General features: G+C 43.7%; 1 protein-coding gene across 1 annotated transcript in view; it reads right to left on the reverse strand.

Annotated features, from left to right (window-relative positions):
- Nucleotides 1-25,509, reverse strand: part of cacna1c (calcium channel, voltage-dependent, L type, alpha 1C subunit) — a 1,337,968-nt gene that overhangs the window by 369,076 nt on the left and 943,383 nt on the right. The window contains exon 25 of the mRNA XM_078568241.1: nucleotides 17,449-17,501. Within this exon, the coding sequence (XP_078424367.1) occupies nucleotides 17,449-17,501 (53 nt within the window). The remainder of the gene's footprint in view (nucleotides 1-17,448; nucleotides 17,502-25,509) is intronic.

Here is a 25,509-nt window from a genome sequence, read left to right on the forward strand (position 1 = left end):
TTCTTTTCTTAAGTTTCTTACCATTCTGGGGGCCAAATTAATTTAAACTGTTTCTTAGAAATACAGTATATTCCATGGACCTAGCTGCTGGAACAGGAACAGTTACATTATTGTATTAATAAGCTTAAGCTTTGTGCAAGAATCTGAACTGTGTTGCAATTATGAGATTTATAAGATTGTTATATTTTGGGACTGTAGCTTGACATTTTGGGTAAATGAAAGGGGTCATGTGACCTGTTCTGCCTGACATTCAATCTTGGTGGTTTGATTGTGAGAGTTCAAAGAAAGGCTTAGATTGTTTTACTGAGAAGAAGGTGCAAGGTATTTACTCTTGGAGACAATGGCAGCAATCTCAGTAGCAATGGCAGAGTTTACCTTGAGCAGAGTGTGCATCTCCCAAAGACCCAGAAAGGTGTTTTTGGTATTGGGTTGTAAATAGTTGTAATGTAAATCATTCACTTACTTCTAAGATGACAGGGGAGCTGGGATCAAAATCCGCCCATTTTCAGCCAGGACATCTGATTTTGGCTGAAACAGAAATAGACCAGTGCAGCCCCTCCAAGGTAAACCCAGCAAGCATAGGAGAGTCAAAAGGAGAGGACAGACCCTCTTTTTACAGAACTAGCTGTTGTGTTAAAGTAAGTTTTTAAAGGTCTCAAGTCTTTTAATGAATGAGTGTGGTCTACTGAATGGATGAATGAGTGGGTGAGTGAGTGGGTGAATGGGCTGTCGAATCGGGTCAGGTAGGTAGTCAGTTTGGGGGTAGTCAGGTTGGGGGGCGGGGAGTTGGGTTGGGTGGAGAGTGGGGTTGGGCTGGGTGGGGAGTTGGGCTGGAGAGATAGTTGGGTCAGGGGATAGGCTGGCTTGGGTGGACAGTCGATTCAGGTGGGCAGTCAGGTTAGAGGGTATTAGGTTAGGGTGGGTATCAGGTCATGTGGGCAATCAGGTTGGTTGGGCAATCGGGTTGGGGGTAGTCAGATCAGGTGGGTAGTTGGGTCGGGTCGGGTTGTGCAGGTAGTAGGGTTGGGGGTTAGTCAAATTGGAGGGGCAGTTGGGTTGGGGGATTAGTCAAGGCAGGGGTTGGGGGTAGTCAGGTAGGGTGGGCAAGCGGGTCAGGTCAGAGGGATAGTCAGGTCAGGGAAGCTGGTGGTGGGAGAGATAGTCGCATCAGGTTAAGTCAAGGTGATTAGGGGGGTTGGTTGTGGTGTTCAGTTCAGTTACGCTGGCTAATCACTGAGTTAGATTATGTATCAGCCAGCGTAATATTTCCTGGGTAAATATCCAAGTACGTCCCACATATCTGGCCCAAGTCTCTGACACTGAGTTCAGTGTTAGAGACTTTCATGGAGGGTCCTGGACAGCGCAACTCAGCCCATCAGAAGTTTAAACTTCCCAGGCAATTACAGCACATGTGCACGGGCGAGGACTTCCACAGGATCCCAATGCTCGAAACAGACTTAGGTCCAGAGTTCACAGCTTTGGACATCAGAATCAAAGCCAATGTCTTTCACGTTGCCTTGGAGAAGAGGGCAGGGTAAGCCGTTTTTGACATCAGGTTTCAGGCTTCCCTACAAATCAATGAATATCACACAGACAGCAGAAGTTCTGTGTGGGCAGCATAGAGAAATGGCTGCTTGATTTTGCGACCTACCACAGACAGATGCAGGAAGGAGACGGTCTCTAGTTGAAGAGACGCATCGTGCAGCCTTCTATGATTCCAGGAGATTTTTCTGGCATGGCTGGGGGAAGAAAAATCATTGGAAGAGGCTTTGCAGCAGGTGGTGAGTTTAAGGAATACTGAAAATTGAGAGAAACACCTGAAGACAGTAATTTCAAAGTTATACTCAGTCTTTTCAAAGATGGATTAAAACCCCTTTAAGCCTTCTTAAAGCTGCAAAGATTTTTGTCATTGATACTTCTTTGAATAGTCTGTATACCCTTAAGTTTAATAGGTACCAAAATTTTCCACTCACATGAGGGTGCTCCTTGCACAAATCTAAACCTGGACTTCAAACAATGAAGAATTGTGATGATTAGTTTACAATCAAAAATTGTATGCAAGCAGCGCAGTTCATGTCTGATTAGCTATGTACTGATTTTTATCGAAAATCTACCTTACTTTTTCCATTTATTGTCATTTCCTTCCACAATGCTCTCCAGCGACATTAAATTTTCTTATAAATGTTAGACAGTTGGAATGGCTATACGTAGTCAGATGACTGATTTAAATTCACAGGTTTATGATACTTGTTTCATGATGGTGTAACATTAAGGGCCAAGTTTTTGTCACAGCTCGAAGATGGATTTCAGAATATAAATGACTGCACTTTGGAGGAAATGTAATTTTGCTCGGCATTCCTGACCCTACATTATGAATGACTGGTATGCAAAACACACACCCTCACTCCACTGAGGGCAGGTTCCCCATTTTAAATAGGGGACGAAAATCTGATTTCCTCCTTCGTTTGGTGCTGTGGGGATTTGGAAACCCATTAAAAGCCCACCAGGTTTCACAGTTCATAAGAAAATGGAAAGCCCTGCTGAGGAGTCTGGAACATTCTGAAAGGAAAATGTTAAATGTTTTCACACCTTCAAATGTTACTATTAGGTCCAGCACACAGTGATTCATCATTGGGATCTGTCCTTTCAAAGTAAGTTGACCTTTACATTGACCAGCCTCATATATTCGTTCACATGCATTACAATGCTATTCCATTGAAAAAAACACCATAATGGAGTGAAAAATGTTACAAAATGCTCTGTCAGCCTGTGCTGTCATCTTTTGTAGTGTGATTTAAATGCTGGTAATAAAAAGTCTGGTTTTTAAACGTGAAAAAAATCCAACCATCTGCTTCCCTACCTTGATTGACAAGCACCCTGCTTTGAAATTGAAATAAGCACCTGTTCTTTCCTTCCCAGAGAGCAGTCTATTGTTTGGACAGCTGTGGCCATTATCAATACTTCAGTGAGTTTCAAATGCTAATGGATTTCAGCACAGTGGTGCTCCATTCATCTGAGAATGAATGACAATTTCAAAAAGTTGTAAGAACAGGTTGTGCCTTGGATGTGGTTTCTGGCTTGCTGACATAAGCTAATAAGATCACAAGTGTTATGAGGTTCTTTTTACACACAATATAATACATTTTTCTCTCTCAGTATTAATGACATTTCCATTGATATGTGGCTATGGGGGATACATGGGGTGCATAGAGGTTGCATGAATGATCTGAAGGGGCATAGAGAATACATGGAGTTATAGAGGTAGCATAGGGGAATCATGAGGGGGTATGGAGGATACATGAGGGGCGTAAAGATGTCATGGGCTGGCATTGGGTGGGTGGGAAATTGGGGGGGGATGAGATGTAGATGGCCTTTAAACATTGTTGGGAGCTGGGATACTGTGTTGGAGAATGAGGCAGGCCTTTGAACCAGCACCCAAACTCTTCCTGCACTGGTTTGTGGCTCGCAAACTGTACTGCGAACCTGACCCTGTTGACAAAAGACAAAAATGGCGTGTGAAGTCACATGTCGGTTGGATGAGTAGTTTGCAAGCCATGAAAGTACACAGGTTGGGTTTTCCCAAACCCAGAGGAAGATTCAGCTCAGAGAGCAGATATTCCCTGTGCTCAGCAACAGAGAGCCAAATAGTTATTATCCTATAAAAATTTTAAATATTTTTCCCATTACTATATGAAATGTTAAGCTTATTTTCCCTCTTCTCTTCATCTACCTCAGTGTGGACTTTTTTATGACAGATATTCCTACGTAGCACTATAACTTTGAACTGAGTAAATTCATTCACAGAGAGCAAGGAAACTGGCGCAGGATAAAGTTTTCACAACAGTTACTGGGCCGAATGTTACCGGCCCAATGGAGACAGGAATGGAGGTGAAGGGTCCAGTAAAATGCCATGGGCATGTGTCGTGCCATGTTCCTGCCACTGGCCAATTTTATCAGATGTGGGCAGCTGGATGGATCAGTGGCTAACAGATCAGCAGCGAGCAGCCAATTAAGCCCATTAACCATCCAATTATTGGGTGTTTTCCTACCTTTCTCCGATTTTACCGATAGCGCACAGGGTGGGTGGAGATTCAGAGTTTTGCCTACTCAAACAAAGTGAAGTCTCAGCAGCAGCTGAGTTTGGAGGGAAGTGGCAGCCATACTATGAAGCTGTCTGCAAGCTGTATTTTCAAGAAGTGATGCTATCAAGTTTAAAAAACTGAAGAGGGTGATGCCAAAGTGAATTGGCATGAGTGGAAAACTCCCAGGGCCAAAGCAGCCATGGGAGGCAGGACGAGGTTCTTGAGAGGCTCATTACAGTGGAGACTTCATTTGATTTTGACTCCTCCAGTGAGGAGGAGAGTTTTTTTTTATTTGTTCATAGAATGTGAGCGTCACTGGCTAGGTCAGAATTTATTGCCTATCCCTAATTGTCCTTGAGAAGGTGGTGGTGAGCTGTCTTCTTAAACTGCTGCAGTCCATGTGGTGTAGGTACACCCACACTTCTGTTAGGGAAGGAGTTCCAGGATTTTGACCCAGCTACAGTGAAGGAACAGCAATACATTTCCAAGTCAGAATGGCGGGTGGCTTGGATGGGAACTTCAAGGTGGTGGCGTTCCCACATGTCTGCTGCCCTTGTCCTTCCAGATGGTAGTGGTCGTCGGTTTGGAAGGTGCTGTCTAAGGGAGCCTGGTGAGTTCCTGAAGTGCATCTTGTATATGGTACACACTGCTGCCTCTCTGCATTGGTGATGGAGGGAGTGAATGTTTGTGGATGTGGTGCCAATCAAGCAGGCTGCTATGTCCTGGATGGTGTCAAGCTTCTTGAGTGTTGTTGGAGCTGCACTCATCCAGGCAAGTGGACGTGTGCCTTGTAGATTGTGGACAGGCTTTGGGGAGTCAGGAGCTGAGTTACTTCACTGCAGATTTTGCAGTATCTGACCTGCTCTTGCAGCCACAGTGTATGCATATGTCTGATCCAGTTCAGTTTCTGAACCCCCAGGGTGTCAATTGTAGGTGTTTCAGTGATGGTGCATTGAATGTCAAGGGGAGATGGTTAGATTCTTTCTTGTTTTAGATGGTCATTGCCTGGTAATTATATGGCACAAATGTTTCTTGCCATATATCAGCCCAATCCTGAATGTTTCCGGGCCTTACTGCATATTGGTATAGATTGCTTCAGTATCTGAGGAGTTGCAAATGATACTGATCATTGTGCAATCAGAAATGATCATCCCTACTTCTGACGTTATGGTAGAAGGAAGGTCATTGATGAAGCAGCTGAAGATGGTAGGGCCCAAGGACACTAACCTGAGGAACTCCTGCAGGAAAGTAAAAGCCGATGGGATTCAGGGTAATGTGGCAAACTGGATAAAGGGTTGGCTTTGTAACAGGAAACAAAGGGTAATGGTCGATGGATGCCCTTGCGAATGGAAAGTTGTCTCAAGTGGTGTTCCACAGGACTCGGTGTTGGGTCCCTTGCTGTTTGTGTTATATATTAACGATTTGGACGTGAATGTGGAGGGCACGATTGGGAAATTTGCAGATGACACAAAGATTGGCTGAGTAGTGGATAGTGTAGAGGATAGCCATAATCTCCAAAACGATATAGATGGGTTGGTGGAGTGGGCGGTAAAGTGGCAGATGGATTTTAACATAGAGAAGTGTGAGGTCATACATTTAGGGAGGTCAAACAGTTACAGGAATTACACAATAAATAGGAATATACTAAGAGGGATAGATGAAGTGAGAGATCTTGGCGTACAAGTACAAAGTTCCCTGAATGCAGCAGTTCAAGTAGGCAAGGTTGTAAAGAAGGCATATGGAATGCTCTCCTTCATTGGCAGAGGTATAGAATATAAAAGTAAGGATATAATGTTGGAATTGTATAAAACACTGGTGAGGCCACAACTGGAGTATTGTGTGCAGTTCTGGTCACCACATTACAGGAAGGACGTAATAGCTCTGGAGAGAGTGCAGAGGAGGTTTACAAGAATGTTGCCAGGGTTAGAAAAATATAGCTATGAGGAGAGGTTGGATAGGTTGGGGTTGTTTTCCTTAGAACAAAGAAGGCTGAGAGGTGACTTGATTGAGGTGTACAAAATTATGAGGGGAATAGATTGGACAGGATAAAATTGTTTCCCTTGGTGGAGAATTCTAGAACCAGGGGACATAGATTCAAGATAAGAGGCAGAAGGTGTAGGGGGGACATGAGGAAGAACTTTTTTACGCAGAGGGTAGTGGGTGTCTGGAATTTGCTGCCCAAGTTGGTGGTAGAGGCAGAAACTCTAAACTCTTTTAAAAAGTACCTGGATCTGCACCTTAAGTGCTGTAAGCTGCAGGGCTATGGGCCGGGTGCAGGAAGGTGGGATTAGAAAGGGCACCTGGTTGTCCTCGGGCTGGCATGGACAAGATGGGCCGAATGGCCTCCTTCTGTGCTGTAACTTTTCTATGGTTCTATGATTCTATGTCCTGGAACTGAGATGATTAACCTCCAACAACCACAACCATCTTCCTTTGTGCGAGGTATGACTCCAGCCAGCAGAGAGCTTTCCCCGACTCCCATTGACTCCAGTTTTGCTAGGGCTCCTTGATGCCTCACTCTGTCAAATGCTGCCTTGATATCAAGGGCAGTCGCTCACACCTCACCTCTGGAGTTTAGTTCTTTTGTCCATATTTAAACCAAGGCTGTAATGGGGTCAGGAGCTGAGTGGGCCTGGTGGAACCCAAACTGGCTGTCAGTGAGCAGGATATCGCTAAGCAAGTGCTGCTTGATTGCACTAATGATGACCCCTTCCATTACTTTACTGATGATCGAGAGTAGACTGATGGGGTGGTAGTTGGCTGGGTTGGATTTGTCCAGCTTTTTGTGTGCAGGACATACTTGAGCAATTTTCCACATTGCCAGGTAGATGCCAGTGTCGTAGCTGTACAAGAACAGCTTGGCTAGGGGTGCAGCAAGTTCTGGAGCATAAGTCTTCAGTACTATTGCTGGAATACTGTCAGGGGCCATAGCCTTTGCAGTATCCTATGCCTTCAGCTGTTTCTTGACATCATGTGGAGTGAATCGAATTGGCTGAAGATTGGCATTTGTGATGCTGGGGACCTCCGGAGGAGGCTGAGATGGATTATCCGCTCGTCACTTTTGGCTGAAGATTGCTTTGAATGCTTCAGCCTTATTTTTTGCACTGATGCTCCTTGTCAAGTCAATCAAGAAACAGCACTGAGGAGACCCATGGGCCTTTCTTTGAATGAGAACATTTTGCACTTCTCCAGGAGAAGCACTGATAAGGCTTACATAATTAAAATGGATTCATGTGCCTGATTTTTAAGATAGGCCAGTGTCAGGACCGGGAACAGAGATTGGCATGCTGGCACCCTGTCATCGTTCCCATCACTGGCAAGTTTCATCAGGGCAGGGGGAGGCCAGCCCTGACAACCATCCTGACCCATTAGTAAGTGCAATTAAGGTTGTTAAAGAGCTCCTTGAGAACTTTTTGAGGAGCATGTTGAGATTTTGGTGTGAGCATATGGAAGGGGCAGACCAGGTACATGGAGATGGCAAAACAGCAGGGAGCAAGTCATGGCAATCCCAGAGAATTTGGTGGATGCATAAAAAGAAGAACATCTTAGGGGGTGACTCAATCATTGGCACACAGTTGCCATCGGATCTGCAGGGTAAGTGTTTGTACATTCTCAGGCAGTGCTGGGGGTAATCACCCTCCTGGGATCACAGGAGGAGGGAGCAAGGCTTCCAATCACAACTGGGAGGTGACCTTTATGTTTAATTTGTTCACAGGATGTGGGCATCGCTAATTAGGCCAGTATTTATTGACCATCCCTAATTGTCCCTGAGAAGATGGTGGCAAGCCGCCTTTTTGAACCGCTGTAGTCCATGTGGTGTGTAGGTACACCTACAGTGCTGTTATAGATCAGTTCCAGGGTTTTGACCCAGTGACAGTGAAGGAACGGCGATACATTTCCAAGTCAGAATAATGAGTGGCTTGGAGGGGAACTTCCAGGTGGTGGTGTTCCCATATGTCTGCTGCCCTTGTCCTTCTAGATGGTAGCAGTCATGGGCCTTGAAGGTGCTGTCTAAAGGAGCCTTGGTGATTTCTTGCAGTGCATCTTGTAGATGATACACACTACTGCCATGGTGTGTCAGTGGTGGAGGGAGTGAATGTTTGTGGATGGGGTGCCAGTCAAGCAGGCTGCTTTGTCCTCAAAGGTGTCAAGCTTCTTGATTGTTGTTGGAGCTGCACTCATCCAGGCAAGTGGAGATTATTCCATCAAACTCCTGACTTGTGCCTTGGGCTCCCTCATCATTGAGGGTGAGAATATTTGTGTAGCCTCCTCCTCCAGTGAGTTGTTTAATTGTCCACCATCATTCACGACTGGATGTGGCAGGAATGCAGAGCTTAGATCGGATACGTTGGTTGTGAAAGCGCTTAGTTCTGTCTATTGCTTGCTGCTGATGCTGTTTGGTATACAAGTTGTCCTGTACTGTAGCTTCACCAGGTTGATACCTCATTTTTAATTTTGCCTTACCCACTTTCCTTATCCACCCGATCTCCTCACCCATCCTAACCCCTTACTGACCCTAACCCCTTATCCACTTACCTTACCCATCCTAGCACCTTAGTCACCCTACCTACTTACCCACTCACCTGACCCATCCTACCCCCTTACCCACTTACATTACCCATCCTAACCCCTTACCTTACTCACCTGATCACCTTACTCATTCTGCCCCCTTACCCACTTACCTAACACCCCTCATCCACTCTATCCTACCCACCCAAGCCCCCCCACCCACTTAACCTACCCAGCCTAGCCTCTTACCCACTTACCTTTTCTATGTAGCTTTTCAAAGAAGCTTTGGGACATTTAAAATCTTTACTTACCAGAATATGGCAGCTAGTACCATAAAAAAGGGGCATGGCTTCTGTGCAGATTCCTTTCACTGATGTCTCTGAGGTTTCCTGCGCTGAGTCAGCTTGGAAGGTTCCTTCACCGGAAGATTGCCCAGAAAAATCAAAGGAAGGTAACTGGGTTCCAACCTTGATCAGGAGATTTGGGCCATCCTCTCTATCACTTCAGAAACCACAAACTTAAGTCACCTGGCTTTCCGGCAACCATTTTGAGAGGGCACTGTTTCCATTATTTCATGTTACTTCCTTTTGAAAAAAATATGTGGAATCCACTGCCCAATTATCTTTACAGGCATGAAGTGACCATCACACAACAATGATGCAAGATACCCTGAGGGCGCATATTGCAAGGCACCCTCAGGTCTATTGAGGTATCTGAACCTCACCTTCAAAAGGTCAATGACCTACTCAATGGTGGATCTTGAAGTCATATGGCAGCAGTTGTATGTGTCCTCAGGGGTTGGGGTTATGTTCGGGGTCAGATACCATGATATTAGTGGATACGTCTTGTCCCCAGGATCCAGCCACAAAAGCATTTGGGCGATCTGAAGAGCTGAGGCAATTGGGACTGTTTAGGGATGTAGAAGTCATGGCAGCTTCCTGGGAACCTTGCACACACCCTGCATGATCCTCTTACTGTGGTCGCAGATGACTTGAATGTTGACACAAAGGCACCTGGCTGCTTTGAGGGAGTCTAGGTGATCACATGAGTACAGTTAATGATCCCCCTGTACCTGAGGAAATCCTGCTATGGCCCTAAAGCCAACTACTCTCTTGACTTGCCTTGCCTGATTGGTTAAAACTTTGATTGGCTAGACCAAATGGTACATGGCATTTATGACCTCCTTTATGCAGTGATGGTCAGCTGACTGGGAGATGCCAGATAGATCTCCAGATGATCCCTGGGACAAACCACAGGAGAAAAGGTTGAGTGCCAACATCAACTTTAAGGCTACAGATGTGTCTGGCACACTCCAGTGGTATCAATACCTGCTCTGGCATAGCGCACAGCACCAGTGCCATCTCCCAGAAGGGCGTAATCTTCGTAGACATAGGTGCTTGGACATCTCAATGAAGCTGAATCTCTGGATGGTACATCTTTTGAGCTGGGTAGCACATTCTGTGATCATGAGACTGTTTTCTTTCCCGGTGTGCCCTCCTCATTCAGGCCAATGATTTCCTCAACCCACTGAAGATCCCCGGGCTGCTGTATAGGTAGTCCATGCGGCTGCATGTGGTGCAGTTGTATTGTCACTGGACTAGTAATCCAGAGACCCAGGGTCATGCTCTGGGGACCCAGGTGCAATAAAAATCTGGAATTGAAAGTCTGATGTTGACCATGAAACCATTATCGACTGTTATAAAAATCCATCTAGTCACTAATGTGCTTGAGGGAAGGATAGCTGCTGTCCTTACCTGGTCATGTGACTCCAGATGCACAGCAATGTGGTTGACATTTAAATGCCCTCTGAAATGGTCTAGCAAACCACTCAGTTGTATCAAGCTGCTAAAAGGTCTGAGGGGAATGAAACCGGATGGGCTATCCAGCATCGACCAAGGCACCAGAAACGACAATGGCTAACTCAGCCCTATTGCCCCTGCAAAGCCCTCCTTACTACCATCTGGGGGCTAGCGCCAAAATTGGGAGAGCTGTCTCACAGACGAGTCAAGCAATAACCTGACATAGTCATCCTCACGGAATTGTATCTTACACATAATATCCCAGGCAGTACCATCACCATCCCGGGGTATGTCCTGTCCCACCGGCAGGACAGACCCAAGAGGTAGCGGCACAGTGGTATACAGTAGGGAGGGAGTTGCCCTGGGAGTCCTCAACATCGACTCTGGACCCTATGAATTCTCATGGCATCAAGTCAACCATGGGCAAGGAAACCTCCTGCTGATTAGCATGTGGTGCCCTCTCTCAGCTGATGAATCAGTAGTGTTCAACACCACTTGGAGGAAGCACTGAGGGTGGCAAGGGTGCAGAATGTACTCTGGATGGGGGACTTCAATGTCCATCACCAAGAGTGGCTCCACTACTGACGAGCTTGTCAAGTCCTAAATGACATAGCTGCTAGACTGGGTCTGTGGCAGGTGGTAAGGGAACCAACAAGAGGGAAAACCATACTTGACTTCATCCTCACCAACCTGTCTGCCGCAGAGGCATCTGTCCATGACAGTATCAGTAGGAGTGACCACCGCACAGTCACTGTGGAAATGAAGTCCCGCCTTCATATTGAGGATACCCTCCATTGTGTTGTGTTACCGTGCTAAATGATATAGATTTCAAACAGATCTAGCAACTCAAGACTGGGCATCCATGAGGCACTGTGGGCCATCAGCAGCAGCAAAACACAATCTGTAACCTCATGGCCCAGCATATCCCCACCTCTACCGTTACCATCAAGTCAGGGGATCAACCCAAGTTCAATGAAAAATGCAGGAGGGCATGCCAGGAGCAGCACCAGGCATACATAAAAATGAGGTGGCAACCTGGTGATTCCATGCCAAATAGCATAAGCAACAAGTGATAGACAGAGCTAGGTGAACCCACAACCAATGGAACAGACACTGATACTGCAAAGGCTATGGGCCCTGACAATATTCCGGCAATAGTGCTGAAGACTTGTGCTCTGCTGTCCCGCCATATCCAATTGTGAATGGTGGTGGACAATTAACAACTCACTGGAGGAGGAGGCTCCACAAATATCCTCATCCTCAATGATGAGGGGGCCCAAGGCGCAAGTCAGGAATTTGATGGAATACTCTCCACTTGCCTGGATGAGTGTAGCTCCAACAATAATCAAGGAGTTTGACACCTTCGAGGACAAAGCAGCCTGTTTGACTGGCACCCCATCCACAAACATTCACTCCTTCCACCACTGACCCATAATAGCAGCAGTGTACCATCTACAAGATGCACTGCAGGAATTCACGAAGGCTCCTTTGATAGTACATTCCAAACCCACGACCACTATCATCTAGAAAGACAAGGGCAGCAGACACATGGGAACATCTTCACCTGGAGTTTCCCCTCCAAGTCACTCACCATCCTGACTTGGAAAGATATTGCCGTTCCTTCACTGTCGCCGGGTCAAAATCCTGGGACTCCCTTCCTAACAGCACTGTGGGTGTACCTACACCACATGGAATGCAGCGATTCAAGAAGGCAGCTCACCACCACCTTCTCAAGGGCAACTAGGGATGAGCAATAAATACTGGCCCAGCCAGCGAAGCCCACATTCCTTGAATGAATAATTTTAAAAAATGAGTCTTACAGGTGCAAATTCACCACCCTCACCAGCTTAATGGAGGAGATTTAACAGACAGTGGCTGCCAGACCTGTCAGGGCCATGAGGTTGGAACATGAAATAAAGCCTTCCAGTGAACTAATTGTAACTGGTATGTTGATGGGTTATCAATCATTCCCTCAATGTGTATCAATCACTCAGGCTCCAACCCATTATGGGAAGCACTGAAATTTGCCATCACATGATTGAAACTAGCTAGAGGGGAGCTGAGACATGTTTACTGCACAAGAGAACTCAGCAAATGAGTCTGAAAACCAAAAGCACACCAGGAGGACCATTCCTCCAGCAAGAAGAATAGCACACTGCCTGAACAATCAGTCAACCCAGACGGTGAGAAAGAGAGGCGGGCTCTGCAATGATTCATCTCTACAGAAACTTGACCATGACTTTGTACAGAAATTCAGAGGCTTCCAACTTCTATTCATCCAAAGATCCACAAGAGAAAACCCATCCAGACCTGCAACACATACATCTTAAAGGACTGAAATTCAAACACGTGATTTACTTCTCGTACTTCTGCTAATAACCTAAACACACGCTTTGTCTCTAGAAATCATCTTTACTTGTGTATGTGTCTGTGTGCATGAGGGAGTGAGTGTGTTTCATTGCATTTATATTTTGGGGTGTTGTGTGAATAAACATTGGCCTGAATTTTATCTTTGACAGGTGCGCTCGATCAGCAGGCCTGGGGGCAGTCGGGCAATGGACCGCCGACCGTGATCAGTCCCTGACTGCGATATCACGCTGGCTGGCCAATTAACAGCTGGCCAGTGTGAAACGCACGCTGAAATGCTCAACGCTGCGGGGGTGGGGGCAGGAAAAGGGCAGGCGATGAGGTTTCCACTGGCGTGGGTGAGTGCTGCGAGAAGGATCTCTGAAGGCAAACAGCTGGCTCAAGGAGCTGGAGACCTGAAAAAGCTGAAATAAAGGTTTTAAAAGCTGATAAAAAAAGTGTCCATGCATCACAATCAATCACCTGAGAATACAGCTGATAAAAATGCTGTCCACTGAAATTTATTTTTATTTTATTTCATAACGGAAATTCCATCCCGTCCTTAGATGAGGTTTCATGAAAAATGCAAAGACCACCTGGATGATTCGCCTATCCACCAATCGTAAGGTTGGACAGGCAACGAAAATTCGGAGTGAATTGCGCCGTTAATGGGCTTAATTGCCCTCTTAATTGTCGGTGGGTGCGCTTCCGACTTTTGGTCGCGCTTGCCAAGTGAAATATCACACAAGTGCGCAATGACATCTGGACGCTTGCCCGGCATCTTCCCCTGTAATTTTACGCCCGATTGGATCGGGCGCGCGCCCGATCGTGGGACATAAAATTCTGCCCATTATCTTTTCTTCTGATTTAAACTTATCCAGAAGCATGCTCCATGTCTATTACTAAAAAATCAAAACACTCAAAATGTTTAAAATACTCCCTCTAAAACAGACAACTGAAAGGTGTGGAGAAAGGGGAAAAGTTATCCTACCACCTCTCTCTGTCTGCAACAGTCATCTCTTGCACATTGCACAACCTGATGGTCTGAACTAGCTCACAAGGCAGTGACATGTGTGGCAGGGAGATTTGTGGCTTTCTGATTAGCAGACACTTCACATGAGAACAGGTCCAAGGGGCCATCGTGTCAATAAGTTCTATGCAAGAGGTGGCCTTTCTGACCTTTCATAAGAAATTCTTAGCATCACTCTGTACCCATCAGCATAATATGCCAAGATCTTCTGTCAGCACAGCACATGAGGTCCTTACTCATACTACCATCTAGCCACTGTCAACTGTTGTGTAAAAATAAATACACACCCTTGAATGTCAAGACCTTTAACTCTCTTTAAAATTTAAGGTTTGCACACTTGAAAAATTATCTCCCAGTGAAACCACAGATGTTAGTCCATAAATTTATGCACTTGCTTATGGTCACTTCTATGGGGTGCTCCCCTGCGCCTGGAGTTGGTGTGGAGACATGCCTGCTGCCCTTCTTGCCTTGATGCATTAGGTGGCTGTGGCTTGAGTCCTCTGGGTGCCTGAGCCTACTGGCACATTCAGGGCCACCTATATCTGTGCAAGGGATGCCTCAGTCATTAGGCCAGCATGCAGTATTGATATCACTGTCAAAGGCGCCAAAGGCCTGCCTTCAACTATCAAAGCACCTTGAGAGGAGTCTCCATTGCATTGAGCCTGCTTCTTCTTGGCCCTTTGAGGTCCACATTCATTCCTGTGGTAGATTTGAGCAGTTCAGCTCCTGGCACGAGGGAGATGCATGGCTGGCCCACCTCGACCACCCATCACTCTATAGCCCTCATGGATGAGGCCATGCTCTGGGGGTCTAAGTGCATCCTCTGTATCCGCTTAATGCTATGCTAGCACTTACTAGCAGAGGTCATTGGATAGCAGCTATGAATTAAAGGCATGGCTGACTTTGACTTATCTTCCATAACTAATCCAAGACTGTTGCAGCCCTTCAGCTCCAACTAGAATTATTCTTGACTCATTGATTTTAAACAACAGTGGCCTGAAGTTTACCAATCAGGCAATGACCTGATGTTGGGTGGAAATGTGGGTCAGTGGTATGCATGGGTGGGCGACAGGACTAGCAGTGGGGAGCTTGCCAATTAATGATCGTGGGTGATAGTGCTGGAAGCTCTAATGCAGGCATCATTTTTAAAGGCACATGCAAAAGTCAGACAGGCTAAAGACATTGGCAAAAAGGAGGGGGTCTGAGGCAGAAGAAGGGTTGCTCCACAATTCAACGACACCTTCCTAAAGGTGCACCTGCAGGCCGTAAGAAAAAGGAAAACTGACCTGTTTCCAGCAGGTGGGAGAAGGAGGCCAGAAAGCTTCATCAAACTGGCATGGCTGAAGATGACAGACAATGTAAGCAACTGAAGGGTCATTGGAAAAACCTGGATTAAGTGCAGGAAGAGATTTAATGACCTACTGCAGGTGAGTTGCAAACTGGAAGCCCAGCATGAATTAAAAAGCGCTAGCTGGCAGGCCTATGTATGGGGCAGCACCAAGATCCAAGGTATAAAATGAGGCAGCCAATTCAAATTCACCCAAACCGCACAATGATGAGTGACTGCTGCACTAAGATGGCTGAATGGCTACCTCCCCATGCCATCCCAGGGGTGTGCTGCTGCACATGGGTCATGAGACCGGAATGACACTCCATATCTTTGTGCTTGCAGGAGAGGCATGCTCAAAATATTGGGAAGCGCCAACAAACTGGAGGTGGAGTGCCTTTCATCGCCTGGTGACATCAATAGAGGAAGAGGTCATGGAGACAGGGCAGTCTGTTGTTGAGGGTGAGGCATGCATGGAAGTTATGGAGAGTGTGTAAAGCAATGGTTGTGTCCAACATTTCCTAGTCCATGTGTGACCTCTGGCACCTGTGTGAGCCTTTAACATCACTGGAAACTTCTGACCAAGGGGAGATCCAGGGCTTGGCTGAAGAAGCAGCTGTTTCATTTAAATCATGTCTTTCCACCAGATGCAGCAGTAGATCAGGAACAGACCAGCGTTCCAACTAAACTGGAAAGCTCAGAGGATGCAACGTCATCTCAGGACACTGTGTCACTTCATTCCAATGCACCCTCCACCAAAGCAGATACACTCACATCAGTGGGCTTTGTTGCAAATGTAGAACAGGTGGCAAAATCTGGGTAAACACTGCCTAGGCACTTAGGCGGAAGTAATGGAGGCAGTGACAACTGCAGCTATTTCCCTTTGTAAGAATGAGGGGAGACCTAGTGATGCTCAGTTCCTGGGCTGAGTCCTGGTGTGCGTATATTAGATGAGGGCAGGATCTAGCCCATCTACGATAATCCTCCCACCTCAGGCCTAATCCTGAAGAAAGGTATCAGAGGATTGCTCAAACCCCTAAACCATACTGCAGGTTCCTTCAATGTCTTCTGAGAGTAAGGATAAAGTTAATCATAATTAAATTTCACATCTTTAATATTTAAAGTTCTTCACAGGAATAAAGTTCTTATTTTTGATATTCATTTCAATGCTGAAAACTGATCAAATTACTGGCCTAGAGGTGCTTATGATCCCTCACATTCACTAGGAATTTGAATTAACACACAGATAGCTAAATTATGAGGTTGATGAAATAACCTGGCTTGATTGCCATAAGTACAAAAGTAGGGATCTCACAACTTTGGGCAGAAACTCCTTCCAGTCAATTCTGTCAATAATATTTTCAACAGTGATTAGTTTTATTTTAACTTGAATCAACAGAAGTGTCTCAAAAAATCCCCTTAAATATTAAAATTATTCTTATTCCATTTATCTTAAATGGATACTTTTTAAAATGCCTATGAGTAACATGTCTGGTGCTTCAGCTTTGGCTTATCACCATGATTCCATACAAGGTGATAATGTAATCTTAGACATGCCATGAAATGTTTTCAAAGAAAAGCAAGAACGATTAATTAGAGGACAATACAGTGAGACAGCTCTTGTATTAAAGTACACAATAAAACATGGCGAATATCTAATAAACATTTATTCCTGCCTTTCATCTCCTAATAATGAAACTTTGCTGTGAGGTTACTATTATTTTTTTCTTCTTGCTGTTGATAACTGCCATGACTTTCACAAATGAAAATTATGATCTTGATGAGTGGCAGTTCTTTTTATGACTTCAGTAGAAACAAACTGCAGACATATTGGAACTTGTGTAAGACTGGCAGTAAATACCAACATTTTTTCGTGGTACATTTGTTATCAAACAAAATGTCACATTAGCTAAACTAGATTTTATAGACTGTCCCACCATAAAAATGTGCTGTACTAAACTGAGTCATTGCAATGTTACATAAATATATCTAAGCTTTTGCTGCCAGCAACAATCTACTTTCTTCACAGATAAACAATGAAAAGCACTTTATGTCATAAAGAGGACTCCAAGAAGGCTGAGTAGTACAGTTGGTTAGAACACTATACTGTGCCCTAATATCTTTGTTTCAATATCATGTAGATCGACTGCACATTTTAATCACTGGACAGTCAGGAACGCTGTGAACCAAGTGCATTGACTTCACTGCTCAATTCTTCAATTTGCACTCCTAATCAATAAGGATTGTTGCCAGGAGCCTCACCTCAAAATAACTTGTTGTCTAACGTATTAATAATTATAAAGCCAGTTAGTTATCCCATTTGCTACTAAGTACATATTCTCACTTTAAACTTACCTGCATTCAAACTCTCTCTGTTTGGATCCATCTGTGCAGGTGTAGAGTTTACCCTTTGAATAAAAAAATAATAAAAATAAAAATACTGATAAAGAATGAGAAATTTTCTACATCACATTTTTTCAACAGAGCAATTAAATAGAGAATTTTATTGCATAATTTAATAACAAGTACCACAATAATTGCATATATTAGTCACAAATTAGTTACCAGCATTTATCAAATTCTGTCTGCATGTGTGATCCCAAGATCACCCCTAACTTTACCATTTCAATTTCTCATTCAATTCACACTCTGATTTCTCTCTGGATTTGTACACTTTTCTAATGAAGCTTTATGCAAGCTCAATGAATGGCACCTTATCTTTCTGACATTAATATTGTAGTAACTTCAGAAATTAACTTTAGCACCCACTTTCTTTATGGCAGGAGAAATTGATAGTGCACAATAGATGTGCTTTGCATTTCTTGGCGGAGAGGAGGAAAGGCTGACTCCTAGATTGAGAACTGTGTTGGCAGGGCAATCTGCACTCTTGCTTTTGACCTGTGCTTTCTCTCCTGGATTGCTGGATTCTCTTCTATTTCACCTGCTTTTCCTGTTTTCATTTCAGACCTGCCACGCGCAACCTCACACCAACACCTCTGCTGTTTGCACATTCCCTGTAGCTGTTAAAAGTCGCATGTTAATATATCTTCATATCATCTCATGTTTTTCATTTATGCATTTTACAAGTCTGTCTACTTCCTTTCCCTCATATATGTGCTCATTCCTCTTTCATCCCTCTGTTGTTTCTTTGTAAATGCTGTTCACCTGAAATTCTTTTTGGAGCTGATAATGTGTTATGTCTGAAACATTAACTTGTCTGTACTTTACAAAATGTTGATTACCTTACTGTGTACTTCCAGCACTATCTGTTTTAGTTTCAGATTTCCAGCATTTGGAGTGTTTTGCTTATTATTTACAAATAGTGACATTATCTTGTCATATGAAGTATTGTAACACCAGTAGTATTTGTTAAACTAGTAGACCCAAATCTTGCTGTCAAAGTAATGGCAAGGTTAATAGCGTTGCCATTATATAAGTGCAAACAGCAAATTCAGACGATATCAGATGCACAAATTAAACACAGCAATCGAGAAGTTGCTGTCAGAGATGTGCTGCTTCACTGTTAACTTTGTGAAACAGGTTCTCACTGTCTGGCTCCCCTTTCAAATGCATTGAGCAATATCAAATTCCTGTACTTGCACTGTAGATGTGAAGTAAGTTTGCCACAGAAAGTTAAATAATTTCAAATCTAAATCCCCTTTGAACAATGTGTTAAGTTAATTACTGTCAGTTGATCTCTCTCCCACTGAAAGAAAGTTCAATCCACTGAATTTACTGGTAGCTGCAATGCACAGGTTATATGTGTTTTTGTTCCACTTTTTAAGGATGTCTTCAGTTGTAGAATCTAACAGCTGAAAAGGAAGAAAGGTATTGCAAGGGGAAATAGAAGAAACATAGAAACATAGAAAATAGGAGCAGGAGTAGGCCATTTGGCCTTTCGAGCCTGCTACGCCATTCATTATGATCATGGCTGATCATCCAACTCAATGGCCTGCTCCCACTTTCTCCACATATGCTTTGATCCCTTTCGCCCCGAGAGCTATATCTAACTCCTTCTTGAAAACATACAATGTTTTGGCCTCAACTACTTTCTGTGGTAGCGAATTCCACAGGCTCACCACTCTCTGGGTGAAGAAATTTCTCCTCATCTCAGTCCTAAATGGTCTACCCCATATCCTCAGACTGTGATCCCTGGTTCTGGACTCCCCCACCATCGTGAACATCCTTTCTGCATCTACCCTGTCTAGTCCTGTTAGAATTTTATAAGTTTCTATGAGATCCCCTCTCATTCTTCTGAACTCCAGCGAATATAATCCTAACTGACTCAATCTCTCCTCATATGTCAGTCCTGCCATCCCAGGAATCAGTCTGGTAAACCTTCGCTGCACTCCCTCTATAGCAAGAACATTCTTCCTCAGATAAGGAGACCAAAACTGCACACAATATTCCAAGTGTGGCCTCACCAAGGCCCTGTATAATTGCAGCAAGTTTTCCCTGTTCCTGTACTCGAATCCTCTCGCTATGAAGGCCAACATACCATTTGCCTGCTGCACCTGCATGCTTACCTTCAGTGACTGGTGTACGAGGACACCCAGGTCTCGTTGCACATTCCCCTCTCTCAATTTATAGCCATTCAGATAATAATCTGCCTTCCTGCTTTTGCTACAGAAGTGGATAACCTCACATTTATCCACAATATATTACATCTGCCATGCATTTGCCCACTGAATCAGCTTGTCCAAATCACACTGAAGCATCTCTGCATCCTCCTCACAGCTCACCCTCCCCCTCCCACCCAGCTTTGTGTCATCTGCAGATTTGGAGATATTACATTTAGTTCCCTCATCTAAATCATTAATATACATTGTGAATAGCTGGGGTCCCAGGACCGATCCCTGCGGTACCCTACTAGTCACTGCCTGCCATTCTGAAAAAGACACGTTTATTCCTACTCTTTGTTCCCTGTCTGCCAACCAGTTTTCTATCCATCTCAATACACTACCCCCAATCCCATGTGCTTTAATTTTACACGCTAATCTCTTGAGTGGGACTTTGTTGAAAGCCTTCTGAAAGTCCAAATAAACCATATCCACTGGCTCCCCCTCATCAATTCTACTAGTTACATTCTCAAAAATTCCAGTAGATTTGTCAAGCATGATTCCCCTTTCGTAAATCTATGCTGACTCTGTCCAATTCTGCCACTGTTTTCCAAGTGCTCAGCTATTAAATCTTTTATAATGGACTCTAGAATTTTCCCCACTACTGATATCAGGCTGACTGGTCTATAATTCCTTGTTTTCTCTCTACCTCCCTTTTTAAATAGTGGGGTTACATTAGCTACCCTCCAATCTGTAGGAACTGTTCCAGAGTCTATAGAATCTCGGAAGATGACCACCAATGCATCCACTATTTTTAGGGCCACTTCCTTAAGTACCCTGGGGTGTAGATTATCAGGCCCTGGGGATTTATCAGCCTTTAATCCCATAAATTTCTGCAACACCATTTCCCTACTAATACTGATTTCTTTCAGTTCCTCCCTCTCACTAAACCCTGTGTTCCCCAACATTTCTGGTATGTTATTTGTGTCCTTCGTGTAGACAGAACCAAAGTATGTATTTAGTTGGTCAGCCATTTCTTTGTCCCCCATTGTAAATTCCCCTGTTTCTGACTGTAAGGGACCTACATTTGTCCTCACCAATCTTTTTCTCTTCACATACCTATGGAAACTTTTACAGTCAGTTTTTATGTTCTCTGCAAGCTTACTCTCGTACACCATTTTCCCCTTCTTAATTAATCCCTTGGTCCTCCTTTGCTGAATTCTACACTGCTCCCAATCCTCAGGTCTGATGTTTTTTCTGGCCAATTTGTATGCCTCTTCCTTGGATCTAATACTATCTCTAATTTCCCTTGTAAGTCATGGTTTGGCCACCTTTACTATTTTACTTATGCGCTAGACAGGAATAACCGATTGTTGCAGTTCACCCATGCGCTGTTTGCACATTTGCCATTGCCTATCCACCATCATCCCTTTAAGTAACGTTTCCCAATCCATCATAGCCAACTCGCGTCGCATACCATCGTAGTTTCCTTAATTAAGATTCAGGGCCTAGTCTCAGAATCAATTACGTCACTCTCCATCTTGATGAAGAATTCTATCATATTTTGGTCGCTCATCCCCAAGGGGCCTCGCACAACTAGATTGCCAATTATTCCTTTCTCATTACGCTGTCTAGGGTGGCCTGTTCTGTAGTTGGTTCCTCAACGTATTGGTCCAGAAAACCATCCCATATACACTCCAGGAATTCCTCCTCAACGGTATTGTTACTAATTTGATTTGCCCAATCTATATGCAGATTAAAGTCACCCATAATTAGAGATGTTCCTTTATTGCATGCATCTCTAATTTCCTGTTTAATGCCATTCCCAACATCACCACTACAGTTTGGGGGTCTATATACAACCCCCACTAACGTTTTTTGCCCCTTGGTGTTTCTCAGCTCTAACCATACAGATTCCACATCATCAGAGCTAATATCTTTCCTCACTATTGCGTTAATTTCCTCTTTAACCAGCAATGCAGCTCCACTGCCTTTTCCTTTTTGTCTGACCTTCCTAAATACTGAATACCCCTGGATGTTCAGTTCCCATCCCTGGTCACCCTGCAGCCATGTCTCCATAATCCCGTCTATATCATACCTGTTTACATCTATTTGTGCGGTTAATTCATCCACTTTATTGCGAATGCTCCTCGCGTTAAGGCACAAAGCCTTAAGGCTTGTCTTTTTAACATTATTTGTCCTGTTCCCACTATTTTTCACTGAGATTCTGTTTGATTCTTGCCCTTGATTTCTCTGCCTATCACTTTTCTTATTCCCCTTTCTGTCTTTTGTTCTCGTCCTTGATTCCCCTTCCTCTGACTCCTTGCATAGGATCCCATCCCCCTGCTATTTTTAAAAAGAGCTCCCAACATCAAAGAGACTGATCTCCAATCATTCCTTGAGGGGATTAAACAAGGAGAGAGAGAGAAAGACTGATGGGTTTCTATCCAAATAAAAATCTGTCTCCATAGTTTGTGGACAGAGATGGCACTTAGTGCCAACTTTCTCACTGTAAGGACTGAAAACCAATGTTGCAAGATATTCAATAACAAGACCAGAACACGTAAGCTAAAACTTTTAGCAATCTCCTTTTGCTTTCTTGAACATCCTGGGCATAAGCACATCCTTCACCCTCCAAAATTAACAAGTATACAATTAACCCTTCATATTTTAGTCTTGTTAAAAAGGACACAAACAATAAATCTTACAATATGTGTAAGTAATTAGCCATCTTACCATTAGCACTTACTTAAATGCAGAACATCAAAATCCCTGTCTATACTTTAACACTGTGATACCAATATATTTCTTATATTAGCTGTTCATTACCTTAGGGAAACTTTGTCTTCACCCAGTGTTACAAGAACAAGCTTTTCCCAATTGTTATGTTTTGGGACTGTATCTTTAAATTTATGGTGAAATGAAGGAGATCATGTGACCTTTTTCGAAGTCTGCCTGACGGAAAGACTGGGTGGTTTGATTGTCAGAGATCAGAAAAAGGTCTGGATTATTTAATTGGGCAGATGATGCAAGGTATTTATGCTTAGAGACAATGGCAGAGCCTGTGTATTAACAATGATTCCCTAAAGTCCTAGAAAAGTGTTGAGAATGTAAGGTTGTAAACAGTTGCACTTTAAACTGTCCATTTGCTTCCAAGATGAAAGAAAATTGGGCTCTCTCAAGGATAATTAATTAGCATTTCTACCTAGATACAAGGTCCATGTCATTCACATTACTATGGGGAAGGGTGGAGAGGAAACAATTGTTAAGATCAGGTTACAGTCTTTCCTCGAATATCACTGAATATCAGGCAGTTTTTTTTAGGTTTGCATGGATCAGGAGTGAGGGAGCAGCTAGAGGCCAAAAAGTCTCTCTGGTTCACCGCACAGGAAGTGGGTGGTAGCTTGTGCTCTGATTGAAAAGGCTAAATTTGTGAGAAGTTAAAATCAGGCTGGAAGATTTGCTGACCTTGGGCTAGAGGAAAAGTCTTCAGGAAAATAAAATCTCACTGTGAAAGACAGTTCGAAGATTGTAAGTTACTAGGCTCAGAAAATAAGAATAGCAATCCACCCTTGGGAGCTAAGAATCGTTTTGGATTGATTCTGGGAAAATTCAATGTCTTCATAAAGAACAGTGTAAAGTATACCTGTGAAGTGTGTTTTTTAAACAAAAACAAAAATAGCTGGAAAAATTCAGCAGGTCTGACAGCATCTGCAGAGAGGAATACAGTCAACGTTTCGAGTCCGTATGACTCTTCAGAACTAAGGAAATATAGAAATGAGGTGAAATATAAGATGGTTGAGGGGGGATGACAGGTAGAGCTGGATAGAGGGCCCGTGATAGGTGGAGGCAAAGAAGAGATTGCCAAAGATGTCACGGACAAAAGGACAAAGGGGTGTTGACGGTGGTGATATTAGCTAAGGAATGTGCTAATGGAGACATTAAGGGTAGAAAGCAGGATGAGCAAGTGACAGATAGCCCTAGTGGGGCAGGGGTGGGGGGAAGAGATCGAAATAGGCTAACAGGTGGAAATAAAACAATGGATGGAAATAAATTTTAAAATAATGGAAATAGGTGGGAAAAGAAAAATATATTTAAAAATTATAAATTATTGGAAAAGGGGGGATCGGAAAGGGGGTGGGGATGGAGGAGAGAATTTATGATCTGAAGTTGTTGAACTCAATGTTAAGTCCAGAAGGCTGCAAAGTGCCTAGTCGGAACATGAGGTGCTGTTCCTCCAGTTTGCGCTGAGCTTCACTGGAACATTGCAGCAGGCCAAGGACAGACATGTGAGCGTAAGAGCAGAGTGGTGTGTTGAAATGGCAAGCGACAGGGAGGTCTGGGTCATGCTTGGGGACAGACTGAAGGTGTTCCGCAAAGCGGTCACCCAGTCTGCGTTTGGTCTCTTCAATGTAGAGGAGACTGCACTGGGAGCAGCGATTGCAGTAGACTAAATTAAGGGAAGTGTGTTTTTTAGTTTGGGCTAGGAATAAGAAGGGGAGTATTCCATTCTGTGGTTTAAAGTATAAGTTGCCAACAAAGATAGTGTTTAGCTAACAATGTTTTTAGTCATTTGTTACAGTAACATTTTAAAATGTGAAATCTTGATATGTCATTCTTTCAGTTATTAATTGGAAGTTTGAATTTCTTTTTAAAAGTAATTGGTCTCAATGTGATCAGAACAAAAGTCACCCAATTTTGTTTCAGGAAGAGCCTGTGCACAATGTCTGCAAGAGGCAGAGGACTAATATGAGAAATTCCTGACACTAAGCTGACCCACTAGGAGAAACAAGTGATAGAGATCCTGGGATGACATTGTGCTCTAGCTGTGAGAGACACTAATTCCAGGACCATAGAGCTAATAATACCAGGTTAAGCTGCACACATATAGTCGTCATAGCATCCTTACAAGGCACCATAATGCCACAACTTCCATCCTCTTCTTTGTTTCCACAATCCAAAAGGTATAACACTAAATTCTTAGCCTGTACTCTCCTGTCTAGCAATCCACCATAGCAACAGTGAGGTGCAGGATGACGACTAGCAAGAAGATAATGATGATAATGCTAATGATGATAATATGGAGGAGGAGGAGGAACTTCTTTCCCATATACTGTGGGGATAACAAACCTGAGGAGGTTGATGATGAAATGGTGATACCATCCATGAGCTCCGGGACCAACATCCTGCACATGGTCTCTACCACAAACTTTGATCACATCACATAATCACTTGCTTTTTTACTCATACAAACCAGCTAAGAAACTTACAATGTATCTCAGAGGATGTGGAACTGAGAGATTCATCGAGCATGAGAAAACCAGGAGAGGGAGAGGACATAGCATTTTACCAGAGGATGCAGAAGAGAAAGCTGCTCATGGTTTCAGAGCTGTGGCAACCAAAACGTACCTGAAAATAAAAATTTTTGAGGAACAGCACACCTATATGCAGGGTCTGACATTAGTCTCCAAACTTAGCAACTTATCAGTGTGGCAAAAGTGTCTACAGCACTGATTTGCAACAACCCTTTTCTTGAATGCAGGCAATTAATGAAAAAGAAACTTGACGTTTTTTTTATAATGAGCAGCCAATCTACAACACTTACATCTGGAAAGCAAGTTGGACAGCAACCCCAATATCTCAGCTCAGTGCAATTTCTTTTATAGTATGCAAAATAAAAGCTACCAATGTGTAATCAATAAAGCCTTTCTTTTTAACTCTTTCTCATGCAAACGTTTCAAAGAAATACTCAGTAAATTACCTCAGTAAAGTGAAAATATAATTAATTAATCTTCAAATAATTTTGAAAAACAACTGAGCAGAAACTGATACAAGCTGAAGAACAATATTCCATTGT

Source organism: Cetorhinus maximus, chromosome 22 (assembly GCF_964194155.1).
Source record: "Cetorhinus maximus chromosome 22, sCetMax3.hap1.1, whole genome shotgun sequence".
In the NCBI taxonomy this organism is placed as follows: domain Eukaryota; kingdom Metazoa; phylum Chordata; class Chondrichthyes; order Lamniformes; family Cetorhinidae; genus Cetorhinus; species Cetorhinus maximus.